Source organism: Micropterus salmoides, unplaced genomic scaffold, assembly GCF_014851395.1.
Source record: "Micropterus salmoides isolate LMB-PRFRI ecotype aquatic unplaced genomic scaffold, ASM1485139v1 Ms_hic_scaffold_1, whole genome shotgun sequence".
Taxonomy (NCBI): domain Eukaryota; kingdom Metazoa; phylum Chordata; class Actinopteri; order Centrarchiformes; family Centrarchidae; genus Micropterus; species Micropterus salmoides.
In genome coordinates, this window is record NW_024040040.1 from 26,845,715 (window position 1) to 26,862,841 (window position 17,127).

At 40.9% G+C, this 17,127-nt stretch overlaps 1 protein-coding gene across 1 annotated transcript in view; it reads right to left on the reverse strand.

Annotated features, from left to right (window-relative positions):
• Window positions 1–14,405, reverse strand: part of lancl2 (LanC lantibiotic synthetase component C-like 2 (bacterial)) — a 50,011-nt gene extending 35,606 nt beyond the window's left edge. Inside the window, exons 1-2 of the mRNA XM_038723196.1 lie at window positions 13,905–14,405; window positions 12,840–13,044 (exon numbers count right to left, since the gene is read on the reverse strand). Of these exons, the coding sequence (XP_038579124.1) occupies window positions 12,840–13,004 (165 nt within the window). The 5' untranslated portion in view covers window positions 13,005–13,044; window positions 13,905–14,405. The remainder of the gene's footprint in view (window positions 1–12,839; window positions 13,045–13,904) is intronic.
• Between the last annotated feature and the right edge of the window lie 2,722 nt (window positions 14,406–17,127).

The following is a 17,127-nucleotide window of genomic DNA, read 5'->3' on the forward strand; positions in this document are numbered from 1 at the left end:
GCCAACATCTACACACCAATACCGATTTATATACATAGCGGCAATTTGATCCGGACCGAGACTATCTCTTTTCATCGGACCAAAATTTGTCTGTTTGGTCCGTAAGGTGGTCCGGGAGGTTACACAACTGCAATTTTGGTTGGGATCAAACTGACAAATCCAAAATGAGTCAAACTAGCTAGCTACATCTTACGCAATCTGCAGCTACAAGCTGTTTATGTCTACCTCTGTCTGAAATTAAGGACAAAAATTGCTAAGAAATTTTACATTACATTTAGCTGATGCTTTTATCCAAAGCGACTTACAATTGCTAAATATGTCAGAGGTCGCACACCTCTGGAGCAACTAGGGGTTAAGTGTCTTGCTCAGGGACACAACGGTGGATGGGTCACAGTGGGGAATTAAACCCAGATCTCTCACACCAAAGGCATGTGTCTCTTCCATTGCGCCACCACCATGATGGTAAATCTGTCATTATTATTGTAAACTATACTACATGCAAGGAGTAGCAACAGTAAGAAAATGAACTGGACATAAATGAACTAACACTAACACATACGTTGCTTGACCATTTTGTATTGTCAACCCACCAGAAACACTACCAAATATATAATAAACACACAGTATATGCTCTCACAAAATATATATTTTCAGTCAGTTCCTAACAGAACAAACAGTTCTAAAGACTGTAATCCAATAGGGAGGATTATGACTGAGCCTGCTTGTTCTCTCTGCTCTTAGCGACTGCTACAGTCATGGATGAAGGGATCAATGGTGGAGGGAAGAACAAAGCAGACGCAAAGTGACAGGCAGGATTGTTTCACAACAACAAATGTTACTGTTTAGCATAACAATGGTATGTTCAGAAAAGCCTAAAGCTCTGGCTGCAGCCGCTACATGACTCAAAATATACAATACGATACTTGTTATTAGTACCATTGGGGTATATTTTCTGCACAATACACACGATACTGAAGTGTTGTTTTGTGAATGTGATCAGTAGTTGAGTTAAAAAATAAGGCCATGGTCAGACAGACATCAGCACTGCATGAAAAAACGCTATCCTCTCATTAATTTGAATTGGAACGACTGCATTGGCTCAGCTGGGTTGTAAATGCAGGGTCATCAGGCCCAAAAAGTTGACCTGGGTCAAATTTTGACACAAAACATTGCAGCATTACAGCCTTTTCACACAGGAAGCGATTTACGCACCTTGTAATTCATTTTCAATGAGGCGAGCGGGTAGGAAGGGAGGCACAGGCATTCTGGCAGAGGGAGCGACAAGCATTTTTCCAATAATTTGCATTGGTCATTTCATAAACAGATAGATATAATTAATTAAAAATGCCGCCTCTCAGGGTCTGCTCAAGCCCTCAAAACAATGTCCCGCCCACAGTACTGGCTGACTGGTTACCAGTCACAAGTAATAGCCTATCAGCATTGACTATTGTGCGGAAGTAGCCAATGAGCAAGCCATCACTCTGCAGCCCCTCCCCTCAGCAGAGCTCCACATATACACCGAGTGGAGCTAGCGGAGCTGATCAGTGTAGGTTACACAAATTGACCATAATTACACTCATTACTTTAAGTAAGTGCAGCATAACCATCAGTACTGGTAAAAGGCTGTTACTGCATCAGTACAACAAACGGGAAGGTACACAAAGCAATATTTTAATCTGCTCTGTCTCATCCACCGCAGCTGTGTTTTGGTTTTAAAGAAGCACATGTGCTGGCTTGGCTAATAGCTAGTGTAGTGGCAATATGTCCTCAATTTAAAATCAAACAAGAAATCAAATAAAGTAAAACAAACTCAAATGGCCACTGAGGCACCTAAGGAACGAATCTTACACAGGGAAAAAATAAGTCCAATGTCCAGGCAAGCATCGCGTTTATGCGCTTTATTTCCATTTCAGCAAGCATACAAACAAATGGCGTCTGCAGCCTCTCTTGCCCTGGTAAAAAACCATGAACCCTTCCCGGTGCCTGCCTGTCCTACATGTGATTACCCCTATATGTAGATTCACATGCAAAAAAGATGCCCAATACCTTCAGAACAAAAGTCCCCAAAAAATACTCAAATCATTCTTATTATTTAAGGCGAAACAACAACAAAATAAATTAATTTAATTATTAAATTAAAAACAAGGGAAAAGCTCCAACACTCCGGCCCCTAATTGTGAAATGTGTAAACCCACAATTACTTTTCTTTCTGAAAGGGAGCTATTCTCTGACTATGCCCTAACTATAATACATAAAGTCTTCTGGTCTTCTTCCTGTGGCTGTCTAAATAGAAATAAACAGAAGGAAAATAGAATAGGAGGAGGAAAAGAGAGAATATATGTCCATGATCCTACACTGTGGCCTCCAGGAGCAAACAGGACCAATCCTTTGGAGTCTGACTTAGTACTCAGAACTCGGCCCATCATCCAGGATCCTCTTGGAGCCGTGGCAACAGCAATGATTACGATATCACCAGGAGAGAAGCTTCTTCTTGGTATAGCCCATTTTTGTCGTTCCTGCATTAGAAGTAAGTATTCAAACGTCCATCTTTTCCAAAAAAGCTTCTGACAGCTTCCATCTTCTTCGGATATACAGGTCACTCTGTGCAAAGAGTCCTGGTGGAAAGACGGGTTTTCCCTTTTAGCAGAAGAATATGGTTTGGTGCGAGGGCCTCAAGGTCATTAGGGTCATCGAAGACCTTTGTAATGGGTCTGTCGTTTAGTATTGCCTCTACCTCACAAAACAGCGTCTGCAGGCCTTTATCATCCAATACCTGCTGTCCAAGAACCGAGGTGAGTATACTTCTTACTGAGCGGATCAAACGCTCCCAAACGCTGCCTTGATATGAGGCTGTGCGTGTATTAAAGCTCCACTTAATCCCATCTTGAACCAAGGCACCCTGGATTTTTGCATTATTCAAAGCGGCAAGACTTTGCTTTAACTCTTTGTTTGCTCCAATGAAATTGGTGCCATTGTCAGACCTTAGGCTGGACACCAGACCTCTTCTACAAATGAATCTCCGCAAAGCATTAATGCAGGAGTCCGTATCTAGAGAGTGTGCCACTTCCAGGTGTATTGCCCGACTGGTCGAACAGGTGAAAAGCACTCCATACCTTTTAAGAAAGCTTCTTCCTCTTTTAACTTCTATGGGGCCAAAGTAATCAACTACCACATCTGTGAATGGAGCCTTGTCTGGCATAACCCTCTCTTCAGGTAAGTCTGCCATCTTCTGCTCTCCAAGTTTTCCTCTATAGCGTCTACGTGCTGTACATTCTGCAATTGTTTTCCTTCCAGCAGAGTTGGCATTGATTATCCAATATTTTTGTTGAAGTCTGTTCAACATGTAGTTTCTACCAGCGTGTCCTAGTTGTTGATGGATGTGACGTAAAATAAGCTGGGAAACATACAGATCTTTGGAAAGGATAACAGGATGTTTAGTTTCTGATGGTAACGCAGACTTGTGTAAGCGACCCCCGAATGAGAATGTCACCTTTCAATATAGAATCCAGCTTGTACAATGGACTATCCTTGGGGACATTATCCAAGCCACTCTTCAGGATGGCGATTTCACTCTCAAACCTTCTGAAATATTGCCTTTTCTGCTTCATCAAAATTGTCTGAAGTTAAGTGTGGCTTTGAAGCTCTGAAGTCTCTGTTCAACAAACCCTTTAATTCCTGTGTCTCTTGTCATTCTCAGTGGATTTAAGCTCTTTTTTCTTCTGGTTCAGGAGCAAAATAACTCTTTTAAGCTTCAGGAACCAGGCTACAGATGTTCTAAGCTTCCTCCAAGATGAGAAATAATTAATGAGATGGTCTGTGGGCTGTGGGCTGTCCTCAGCTGAAATCACAGCTAGATCCACGTCAGTGGTTGGCCACTCCTTCTCTGACAAAGAGAGGAACTCTGGACCTTTAATCCATTTCTTGTGTGTGAGAAATTCCTCTGCTCTCAGTCCACGATTTTCTTTTGACCCATTGTTCTCAATTGAATGTTTGCTGGTTTTCCTCTTAGGCCAAGTCTCCTTGCCAAATCAACAGTGCAGAAGGTAGCTGAACTCCCAGGATCCAAAAATGCGTAGGTCTGCACAACTATATTACTCATCTGGCTTTTAACCTCAACTGCAACGATTGAGACGACAGCATCATCCTCGTCACCGGCCCCTGTATGACCACAGGTCTGTTGTCCAGGTGACACACTCAGTGGAAAGCTCACAGACTCCTGTGCTTCTTCGAAAGATGTACCCTTTCGCTCAATGTGAAGGACTGATTGGTGCTTCTGGTGACACACACTACAAACGACTCCTACAGTCTTTGCTTGTGTGACCAACTTTTAAGCAACCAAAACAAATTCCATTTTCCTTTATGAAATTTATCTTGTCCTGGTGCATCTTCAACTTAAACCGTGAGCATTTATCCAGTGAGTGATTGTTTTGTTGGCAGAATAAACAGCATTTGAGATTACTTTGGGCAGAAGAGGACTTGATTTTATCGTCAATGTAGATTTTATTTCCTTCTTTTACTGAACTGACACTGGTTGCAAAAGTGCTTCCATTTCTCCTCTGCTTTGCATGACCAGTGTTGGAGGCTTTAATGTAGCTGGTAGGTTGACAATCCTGTATATTACCAAAAAGTGGGTCAGACAATTTTGACGTGTTTTTCAACAAAAGGTCACAAGGTCAGTGAACACAGCCCTGCCTCCACTTTGCTCCTGCAGATCACATGCAACATTTCTCCGTTTTTCCCTTAGTTTATAAGGCAGTTTCATCACAATGCTTCTGAGGTTGGTTGGCATGTCCAACTCCTTCATATACATGATTTGCTGTGTGAAATTGGAGCAAACTCGAAGAAACAGAGAAAATGATTGTAGTTGCTTTCATATCCTCTGGCTTAATGAGGGGCCAGGTAAGAATTTTGTCCATGTAAGCAGAGGCGATTTTGTGCTCATTGCTAAAATGTTCTGCAAGAAGGGATTTGGCTCTTTGGTATCCCTGCTGAGGAGGCAGGTGATGACAACTTTTCACCAGGTCTCTTGGCTGACCCCTGGTGTACTGCTCCAAGAAGTTCAAGCAGTCACTCATTGATTTTTTCTTCTACGCAGTTTTCAAAAGCTCTAATAAAGGTTTGAAACTGAAGAGGGTCACCATCAAACACAGGGATATTTCTCATTGGCAGAGCAGATGCTAAATTTTGCTGAACCAACTCTGTCGCTGCATAATGCTCACAATATCATTCCGGGTGTTATTGTTGCATGCTGGGTTAAGATAGGATTCCCGTCCCATTTGTGGAGCATCATGAACCATTTGTGTCCTTTGTGCTTGGGTGTCACTTGTTGTAGGTCTGGTGTCTGTTTGTTTTATTTCCACTTTTTTAGGTCTGACAATCAGAGCCTGGGACTCAGGGTGAGGTTCACTGTGAATATTTTTTATGTCGCTGTGTTCTGGAATTAAATGATCAGCGTAAGGATTCAGGCGGCCTGTTCTTTGCCTGTTCCTTTAATAATAGGAGTTCATTCCGTCAGATCCTTTAGAACCACACTTTAAATTCATTTCCAGCACATGAAGTTTAGCATTGGCTGCAGCCAGATCGGTTTCCAGAGCCAACTGTTCCTTTTCCTCTTTTGCTTCTAACAAGTGTTTTTAATGCAGCCATGTGTTCCATAAGTGCTGCTTTATCAGCTTCTGCTTTTATCCTTGCAGATGAGGTTGAAGATACTCTTGATACTTGAGAGTGTAATCTGGGGCTGTTCTCCTTTACAAATGAAATGTTAGATGCACTGTCTTCAGGGTCAATCCCATCAGAAGTTACACTTTGGTTGTCAGGATGTTCGGTATCAATATCAACTGATTGCACATATGCATGAGCAGCCTCAGACAACCCTGTACTTCTTCGGTGAAAACACAGAACATGGTCATTTTTGTCTTTGAACTTCACTCTCTGGTAAATTCAAACTCAAGAAGGATTCGTGCGTGTCATTAGCTTCCTCATAACACTTAATGCATTTTCCCAACTGGGATTGCACAGAGTCCACATTATCAGTGGATTCCATCAAGACACCTATTTGTTCCATGTTCTTCTTAGCTTGCTTGCATTTCAAAGACCTCTTTTCTTGGCACGTTTTTGCATAAAATGCCAACCCTTTTTCAGTGAACCTGACGCTCCATTTTTCAGAGTACGCAGACAAAGCGTCACTCTTCACTTTTGATGTGCTAGATTGTTGCGACATCGTCTCCTTGTTCTCAAATCCCTTTAAGTCCGGCTTAATTTCCACTCAATGTATTTGCAGTACCACAGAGAAACTAATTTGTTGCATTAGGACGCTTCAATGCCATAGCTTTTTTATGAATGAATGACGTGAATGTCTCCGTCGAGGTATTGCACAATTACTACGCGCATCCTCCAAAGTCCCTCAAAACATTTTATTAAAAACGTCCAATATTCATCATCATGCAGTGAGACAATGACTCCAACACGGCAATAGCTAAGCCATTTTCCAATACAGCCTCCAGAGTAAATATTTTTCACATACCGACGGTTGAGCAGCTTTGTGTGAGGTCTGTGGGCCACTGTCTCTACAGGCAACAACTCAAAAATCCTCTTTCATGTGAGTGATCCAAGCTTCCACGACGTCCATCGACATGAATGTCCACATTAAGGTAGGTTTTTTACTTGTGTAGTGGAGATATCCTCAATTTAAAATCAAACAAGAAATCAAATAAAGTAAAACAAACTCAAAATCAAATGGCCACTGAGGCACCTAAGGAACGAATCTTACACAGGGAAAAAAATAAGTCCAATGTCCAGGCAAGCATCGCGTTTATGCGCTTTATTTCCATTTCAGCAAGCATACAAACAAATGGCGTCTGCAGACTCTCTTGCCCTGGTAAAAAACCATGAACCCTTCCCGGTGCCTGCCTGTCCTACATGTGATTACCCCTATATGTAGATTCACATGCAAAAAAGATGCCCAATACCTTCAGAACAAAAGCCCCCCCCAAAAATACTCAAATTAACATTCATGTCAATAAAATAATCATGCTTATTATTTAAGGCGAAACAACAATAAAATAAATTAATTTAATTATTAAATTAAATTACAAAACAAGGGAGTAGCTCCAACAGCTAGTTTGTCATAAACAAGCTAAAATGAAGTCTCTCTGTCTGTAGCCTGTTTAGCTGAGATGCTATGTACCTTAAAATTGAGCAAATCCTTGTAAACTCAGCTGCTTGTTGAGAGAAACCAGCTCCAGGAGAAGAGGTAGGACGAGGAGGACTGCCACGAATTGCTGTCTTCTTTCTAAACTTCACTCAGTATTTTGATGTCAGGACTAGTTTATTGACATAATGATGTCCTCTGACGTGGGTGAAGGCTCTGTTCTGGTGCTGCTGGATCTCAGTGCAGCTTTTGATGCTGTGGATCCTGCATCCTGGCTGAAAGGCAGTGGGTGGGTGTCTCTGGGAGCGCCCTGGACTGGTTCTCATCCTATATCTCCAGAGCTTTTCTGTGTCGCTTGGTCCTTATGTCTGTCTATCAGTATTATCTGTAAAATTTTACCCACATGGCATTTAATGTGTAATCTCTGGAAAATTGACACGCTCTTTCTTGGTATTACAGTGGAAAAGTGTTTATTTTTAATTATAATACACCGTGAACATCTTGTTATTGCAGTGGTTACACATTTACAAGAGGGATATTCCGCTATTGGACTTACCCTGAAAGCAACTTCGCTGCGACACCAGCGAGTGACGTGGACCCACCTCGCGCTGTGAGTCACACACAGTTTGTGCCAAAGCGGACATACTGTAGTTTCAGTAGGCTTTAAAAATGTAACATTAAAAACTGAAGCCCTGTCTTGCTCTGTTGGGGATTGTAAGCGGCACTTAATCAGAAGTGCTGAAGTTAACATTTGTGTTCTTGTTCGTGACATTTCTGCCTGATCACAGGTGTTGTCGGTTAGTTTAGTTTTTCCCCGTCTCATCCAGTTCTGTGTATGCCATACGGTCGAGGGGATACTTCCAGCGAATCAGTAACGTAATGCAGTATAGGGCACGTGGTAAAATATTATAAATTCTCTTATATAGGCTAATGACGTTAGTCTCCTAATATATATATATTTTTTTACATGTCAGAGAACACAGATACGTGGGAGAGATTCTAAATGTGCAGAGAGTTTTGAACATGAGCAGGTAAGTTACAGAAATTTCCCATACGTTCATTTATTTGTGGTGGCCCGCCGCAATATCAACGCTGACCACCACATTGATTTTCGATTGGTTTTACTAAGCCTATTTAAAATCGTATTTGACTGCAGAGCTGCAGGCAGCACGTATTCGCGCAGCACATCCTCTTGCTCATCCCCCCCTCCCTCTCTGTCCCTCATGAACACAGCTGCACAAATCCGTCCAACACAAGGCTGTCAGTGTCGGAGACCCTGCTTAAAAAAAGTTAAAAGCAAGCATGTAAGGAGCCTAGCTAATAAGGAGAGCTAAGTTAATGTTGGAATACAGCTGGGTTTTCAAGGCTAGCATGCTGTATATAGCTGGTAGTCAATATCAAAAAATATATATTTTGAATAACCTGCCACCTGAATTTTGTGTTTCCCTTTATATAATAAGACATTTCCACCATAAATTGGTGCAGAAAAAGCAGAAATTTTCACCAGAATGCAGGAAATTAAGCATTAATGCTCGAAATCTTCTGGGGGAGGACCCCCATACCCCCACTTATTAAGTGTCCCACCCAAGAAAACAGTCTCTGGCTTCACACACAGTTTCTGGCTTTTTTGTTACCTGGGAAAGGAATTAATATGTTGTTTGTCATTCAATTATGTTTTTTTTCCATTTTTTTACAAAAAATAGTAACAACAACAATAAATAATGGATAGGGGGGCGCTGGCCCAAAAAAGGTTGAGAACCACTGATCTAGACACTTGCCAAGAGCCTTAAAATATCGTCAAAGCTTTTTAAAATATTGAAACAGAGGCTTTATCCACAACCTGGAGGAGGAACTAGTAGAAAATAGTAAAGTCCGACCGATATAGCATTTTTAAATCTGACACGGATTTCAATATTTGAGGATTTGCCGATATATGACCGCTATTCTTTTATTCCCTTATTTTAAGAAACACATAAAAAACAAATATTATCCCTAACATTTGTTATGTTGAGACCATACCAAAATACCAAGACATGATGCAGTATAAAAAACTAACTTCACCTCACCGTGAACACAAGGGAGTTGCAGAGTGCCCTCTGGTGTGCAAACTATGCACTCATGACATGAGTGAAGGATCTTTTATGAATAAGTCGGCTGTTCTAAACACCGATAACGATTTATCTGCAATTAGCTGATATCGGCCGATGATAACTGCACAACGATAAATCGGTCGGGCTCTAGAAATTAGTATAATATAACCTTAAATAAAAAATATTTCCAATGATCATTTCATATAATAGTATACTATATAGCAACAGCACTTTCATTTTTGTGGATTGTTTTCATTCATTAAATCCTTGTACAAGAAAAATGGTGAACATTAGTCTCTAAGTATAATAATATAATAATTTTTCAATAATCTTAACCATTCATGCATAACAGCACATCAAACTTTTTTTTACAGTAGGGTGAGGTCTTTACACTGTGACGTTATTTATTTTTAGGGGCATTTGTGTGTGAAATGGTTGCACTGTAGAGCCCAGAATAATATTACAAAGTATGGTTTAGACCTACTCTATATGAAAAGAGCGAGGCCTAACTATGTTGTGATTTGGTGCAATATAAAAATATACAAATACAGATGGCTTTTCTACCAGTGCAAAAATACAGGAGAAATACCTTCACATTAATCATTATTATGTAGTAAGTACGTAAAAGGTGAGAGACCAGGGTTCAATTCCCCACTGTGACACATCCACCAGTGTGTCCCTGTGCAAGACATTTAACCCCTTAAAGGGGCTATATGCAAGTTTTTGATTTTAATAAATCAAATTGTCATTGCCTTATTGTCAGTGGACTCAAAACTCACTCAGAAATGAAGCACACGCCTGTTTTCTCCGTTGCTTGCATCTGCCACTATTCTGCTTTTAATGTGAGGTCTCCGGGTCGGATTCAGCTCTACGAGCGCTCCCGAGCCTCTCTCAGACTACAGCGACAACACGGCAGCTAACGACATGCAGCCCACTAACACCATAAAACAACCGGCTCACAGCAAAACACAGGCTCCACGTAAGGATCCAAAACACGATAAAGGTTTATGTGCTGAAGCCCATCAGACCAAACAGGTTCAGATGATTTCAAGTAAGAACAAAGTGAGCATTAGTAAAACTGGAGAAACACAGAGAAAGTCACGTTAGCTCGCCGGCTAACGCAAAGTTATATAACGTTAGCTTTCCATATTACTTCACCAACTAACGCCACCCATGTTACTATCCTGTGTACCCACTGTTGATTTAGCCTGCAATAAAGGATGTAACGGCAAAAAGCAAATGTGGAGCGATTTGTTTACTAATGTTATCCTATAGTGATGCAGCCAGGAGCAGCCAGCTAACGCTACAGTAGCTCGGACCTGCAGCTGTTTTCACGTTCTCAACGTTCAGTTTATGTTTATTGTGGTTTTACCAATACTCAGATACACAGCTTCTCCACCTCTCAGTCGCTGTAACCAACGTGACCCACATAACATAAAACACTGCAACAAAACGGTCACAACAACCCGGAGGAAGAGCCATCCACTAACACTAGTTACAGTAAAGTTACTGACTGCAGTCTAACTGTTTCATTATCATCCAATACATGTAGCTGTGCTGACACTGCTGAGCCTCCGGTGTCAGATTCACAGATAGTAAAGATAGTTACTGAAAGGCAGCGGGCGAGCTAACAATGTAGCACGTCGGCTAAATGCAGTAACTGTAACGTGATCATGTAACGAGCATGGATTAGTTCAACCTGCAGCTGATAAAACTATTACTGTAATGTTGCAGTGGGAGTTTACCTGAGTTTCCAGCTCTGTCTGTCTATAGTCGCTGTCACTCTGCCTTTTTTCGGGAGGATTGTGCCGATATGCGGCTCGCTGCGCTGAATTAAGTAACTTACGGAGCTGGTGCTGATCTGCCTCTGAGACAGGAACATTTAAGTAACAGAGCCTGAACATGTCTGAGTGAAAAGCCACAGCCTGCACGCTGGTGTTTCTGCGTTTATTGCAGGATTTCTGTATGACAGTGGTTGTGTTTCGGATTATGCTCGCTCATGACTTCAAGCGAGCACGCATACGAGCGCACGCCTGGTTGCAATCTTAGAACCACACTGCTAGTGGCCGCTGGAAACTACATAATGCCCCTTTAATTTAGTTGCTCCAGAAGCTGCGACCTCTGCCATAACGTTACGCTAACGTTAAATGTAAAATGTAATATAACTCAACACATTATCAATTTGAAGATTTAATACCACAAAACTCCAAATAAAGTCAGATATGTTCGTACTTGTGAAGTGATCTTTAGCTCGTCCAACTTGGAGCTAAATCGTAGCTACGCTTAGAACATGTCAAAGAAACCAAACTATTAGCCTAACTCACCTAAAGTTACCTTGTAATCACGGATTTGCTTGGGCCTACATCATTCTGCCAGGGCAAAAACTAAATGTGACCGTTTTCCCGCCCATATTGTCTAGTAGCAGTTACTGTTCACCAGCCGGTGTTTCGGTTTAACGTGTTGTATCTACGACAACCACGGACGCATTCGGCTGACGGTCACCAGTTAACAGTAGTGATGTGCAATACCACTTAATTCCTATCCGATCCAATACCAAGTAATACCCAGGCTGGTATTGCTGATACCAATACCAACACTTTTTACATATGTTATTTCTAGTTTAATGTGACCTCCCTCCTCCCGTTTCTGTATTTATGAGAGAAATAAGGAGTAGGCTGTAGCCTTACCAATCCTAAATAATAGCTGCATAATGACAAGACATCAAACTACTGTCATATTCTTTAATTATACTGAAAATATCTTGCTCAAAACTGCCGCTTCATAACATCATCCTATTATTTTGACTTAATCTCAGATGTTTAGCGAAGTATTTCACTGTCTTTGCCCACACAGCGTCATTATTATCTTCACATCTAAAATACAGCCAGACCTGACTGTTTTTACAGGCAGCCGTAGTCAGTATTCAATCGCTGGATATTAAAACGGCTGCAGCGGCTCACTTCAAAGAAGCTCCGTCACAGAGCCGTAGCGCAAGCATGACTTTGACAGGCGGAAGGAAAAGTAGTTCCTGTCAACCGAGTAGCCTATAATTAGACCATCCGGCGGACAGCAAGATACTTATGATAAAACACACATTCACTCCAAATTACTGAGTTTAGATATCGATCCTTTTATATGAGTATCGATCCTAGAGCAGGAAACGTTGGTATCAGAAATATTGATACTTTAGGATCGATCCGCACATCACTAGTTAACAGGCCACTCGTTAAACCGAAACTGACCCAGACGTTTAACGGTCATCTGTTGCTTGCGGGGACGACTCAAATCGTTTTCTCAGCACATATGTCGGTGTTGGCTCGACAGTGTGCATTTCATACATGTGATAGTGTTCCTGGCTGAAAATACGGGATGCCAATCAGAAACAAACTCGTGCTGCAACTACCTGAGTGACGACAGACATGACTTTACACACAGTAAGCTAACTAACAACATAAGCTGAGACTCATGAATGGTCGAGCCAAAGTCCTAGATAAGTAGCTAACGTTATACAGTAAGCAGTGGCAAGTCTTTGCTACGACGCTGTCTGCAGCGCTAACACCCGCAGATGGCTAAAATGCTGCAAACACAAACTTTCTTACCTTTCCTTCTACGTCAAAGGGCTCACTGTAATCTACGTCTGCTCCGGAGCTGGAGGTGAGGACTCCCTGGTCCCAGTCGGGGTACGGGTTTGGAAAAGAGCGCTCCTCCATCTCTGCCTCTGTAGCCGAGATCAGCTTCAGCCGCTTGGACACGTTATCTCCCATCGCTACGGCGGCTCGGCAGGGATAAAACTTCTCAGGCGCACTGCACGGCCGTGTGTTTCAGAAAATGCAATGTTTAAATTTACACCACACCAAAGTGATATGAATTAATAATATGAGAATGGGATATTGTGAAAATGTGTTTTTGTGTTTAAAGTCTGCTGCAGAGCAAACTTATATACAGGCTTGGCTACTGCCTATAGCCTACACAAGAAAGGAAGAACAAAATGTTTAAATACATTTTAAACAAGAAAAAGCCTAGTCATAGGATCCTTTTCCTGAGGGCTAAAGAGTGGTAGATAGTAGGCCTAATAGCAGAAATATGCAAAATTGTCAAAATAGCCAAGACTTTTATTTTGAAGACATTATAGCTCATATGGCTGCATTGTAATGACCATATTATACATTTTGCAGTCTGGTCTCACGATTATTTAACCAGTAAGCTAAATGACTTTGATTGTGCTTCACATATTTGGAATAAAGACTGGGGAGCTTAATCCGGAAAGAAAAAGTTTGCTCAGCTGAAACTTTCAAATAAACAACTAACACATTTAAAACAGCTAAAGCTATTGGCACTAATTGAGGCATTAAGTTGAACAGCTGATCGTAAAAACTTACTAACTGACTAATGTCACCTTGAGTAGGCTACGCTTTCCACATAGGCCCCGACAATGGTTTATACATGAAATAATGGAATTCTGTAAGACATTGCTCCTCCTTTATTTTGGTGCCCTAGCCTATATTAGAAGTAAATGAAGGTTAAGTAAGAACAATGCCATGCAGATCACACTGCCTCAGTGGGAAAAGAGAACAATTGTTGCTGCGCTGTAATTTTAGCATCCCCAGCTACGGTTTCTAAAACACTGCAGGTATAATGACAGGTGAATCCAGAATGGGGCTTACCGAGAGGCAGTGTGTGAAGCAGGTTGTCCGATCAGCAGTCTCTGGTCCCGGTCTTCGTCTCTGGTTCGAAGCGTGTTTGTATGTGGTTATGGCAGACTCCAGCCTCCCAGCAGCATCTCTCAGCATCCCAGTGTCCAGCCTCTCCTGTTTGCCGGTGAATGGAAAGTGGAAGCCGCAGTCAGAGCATGCAGGCGGTACAGGCAGCCATGTGTTTCCTCTCTGCCTCTCCCTCCTCTCTAAGCACACTGAACCATCACAGTGCTGCTGATGCTACTGGGCAACTAACCCCCCCTCCTCCACCTCGGCTTGAGAGACAGACCCCGTACGCTCTGTACAGACCACAGGCTGCGGAAGGCGTCCTAACCCCCCGACATCCCAGCCTCCCTCCCAGTAGCCTACTAGTACCCGCCAGTAATAGCCAGTACCCTTCAGTACCCAGCAGTCGGGTCTTGGCAGCTGTCTCCAAATGTAGATGGGGACAGATGGTGTTGGTGTGGGGATTAGGCAATATAGCAAACAAATCCAATCCCCGCGCCCCACCCCCACCCCTACCACACACAAGACCAATTCCCTTTGTGCCTTTTCCATCCCTTTTTTCCCCCCATCATCTTTTCATATATCCAGTGTTCATTATAGCACCAAACGTTGGGATCTAAACATCCAGAGAGAAATAACTGAGTCATACTTAATGTGATTCCCAACAGATATCATCAGTTTTACAAAGGATCCCTTTTTTTTTCATCTCAGTCAGAATTTCCAAGAGCACTTTACTAAGTGTTTTCCTGATTCCCTTCTTCCATCAGACCACTACTGGCATTTGATATTTCTTGCCCTTACATTATATCTCCAGAGCAGAGTGGCAGGAATCCGGTCCAATATGCAATCGAACATCTAAAGCAGCCTGATCTGGGATGCTGCCTTACAGTGAAGCATTCAGTCTCTTATCTGGTCTCTTTCTGTCATGCCACTCTCCGTCAGAGGAAATGGATGAAAGAATTAACAAATGGGACTTATCAACATTAGGGTAAGACCGATAAAGCCTATAGCTCTTATGTTGCTAGTGTGGACCTCTTTTTTAAATAGAAATTGAATCATTGTTGCCCAACCGCAATGAAATTAGATTTTCTGTTTAATTGAATCATTCAGTAATTTTTTATTTGTTTTCAAATTGAATCTTCATTTAAGATAGTTTGATTTTTTTCAGAGTGCTTTACAGTGACCCATTCTGAGGAAACCTAAACAATTTTGACTTCTCATTTATTATCATATATAGAAAGTTTTTTACAATGGGATGTTTATATGATTATTAGGAATGTCAGCACAATTATCAGCACAAATGTTGAGCTTTCTGACATTGGCCACAAATAATAATAAATATTGCCACTGACTTTTGTCAATATGGAGCTTCTGTTCATGCTCAATTGAACAAGAGCAAGCTCTTTTAGCGCCCCCAAGAGGCTGTAAAGGTGACAAAAAAAAACCCAAACTGAATGACTGAAAAACCTGATTACGTTCTTTCTACAATATTTGTGTGTGTTATAGTTAAGGTAAGAGAATGATAGTGGTTAGTTAATAAGAAAAGCAAACCCTAATGACAGTATGCACGTTCAACCCCATCTGAGGTGCAAAGCTCCAATGTGAAAACCAACTCTTGTTATATAACGCTCACGGAAGAATGACTTTCTTATGGTTTCACTGTTCCTGCTCATGTGTTCATTCATCAAATGTTAAAAAGAACAGAATGAGAATCTACATTTGTGTAATAATATATATATATATATATATATATATATATATATATATATATATATATATATATATATATATATATATATATATATATATATATATATATATATATATATATATATATATATATATATATATATATATATATATATATATATATATATATGATTCTAGATGTTTGTTTAGATTGATCTGTTTAATTTGATATATACAGCTGATACTCACTACATTAGCTATGGAACTTCATTGTGAATAGGCACTCTGGCTTTTTTTAAAGAGTAAATCAAAATAAATCAAAGCTAATGTTTAGACTGTTAATATTAACCATTAGGTTAAAAATGTAACACATTTTTTTTCTTTCAGTTGTTAAATCTAAAACAGCATAATGTAAAATGAGCATTCATCACCCCACTTGTCACATCCTTACTTTCTGCTTTGATACATAAAGGGCATGCCACTTCCTGCGTTACCATATAATGTTGTGTGGAATCATCACTATGGACGTAATTCTAGGGATACTGGGATGGGCAACAACATACTAGTGACACATTTGCCTTTCCAGGAGCCTCACTTGCCATAAAATGTCTTGAGAATGGTGTAAAAGTATTGTAGTGTTTTTCCTGTTTGTTTTTTTTTGTTTTACAAATTTTGAGGAGTTTTACTGCATATGTGAAAAAGTAGTATAAAGCATATAGTGTCTCCAGAGGGAGCTGTGTGAAGTCTGATAATTTGCCTCAAGTGATCTCAGCATCGTTTGGGGCTGAAAACTACAAGTTTGAAAAAGAAAAAAACGTGTTATGGAGTTAGAAAGAAGTGAGCTCCCCAGACCTCTGTAGCCTGCTGCTTATTTCTGCTATAGGCTGCAGGCTACAATAGCCACTACTAGCATTACACACTTAATCTCAAACCAAACTGCTGGCAATCAAGTTTCATTGTGGGTAATGAAACAAAATCTCTGGTTCTGCTGCATTAATTGTGATACTTTTTTCCCCTTTAAACTGCCAATCATGAGTCCGAGTGCAATACTAAATCAGGGCAGTACTCTTTTAATGTCAGGAACAGTTGTGGTCTTGGTTAAAAGGAACTGATGTTGTTGCACCAATGTACTTCCAGACTTTCCTGACTAATGCTGTTGTTGCTGTAGAAAAAGAACTGAAATCTAGGCTAACCTATTGCATTTAGCCTGAGAATCTTCCAAAGGGGACTACAGAGATCATGCCACATCTTTGAAACATCTGCTGGTTGAGCAGTTAATATGGTTCAGTTGCCAAATTAATACAGCATTTACCACGTGCTACTGCCTGATCACTGTGTTCTGCATTCCCTCCCTCTTTGTCCTGTAGTGAGTGGGAAACTTTTAATGAAATCATGAAGTCAGTAATGATGTTCTACCCTTGGAGAGTTGCTCCAAACACATATAAATGCTTTGATAATACCATGAATCAGTGGCTGTCTCATCAGTTGAAGTCTCAGA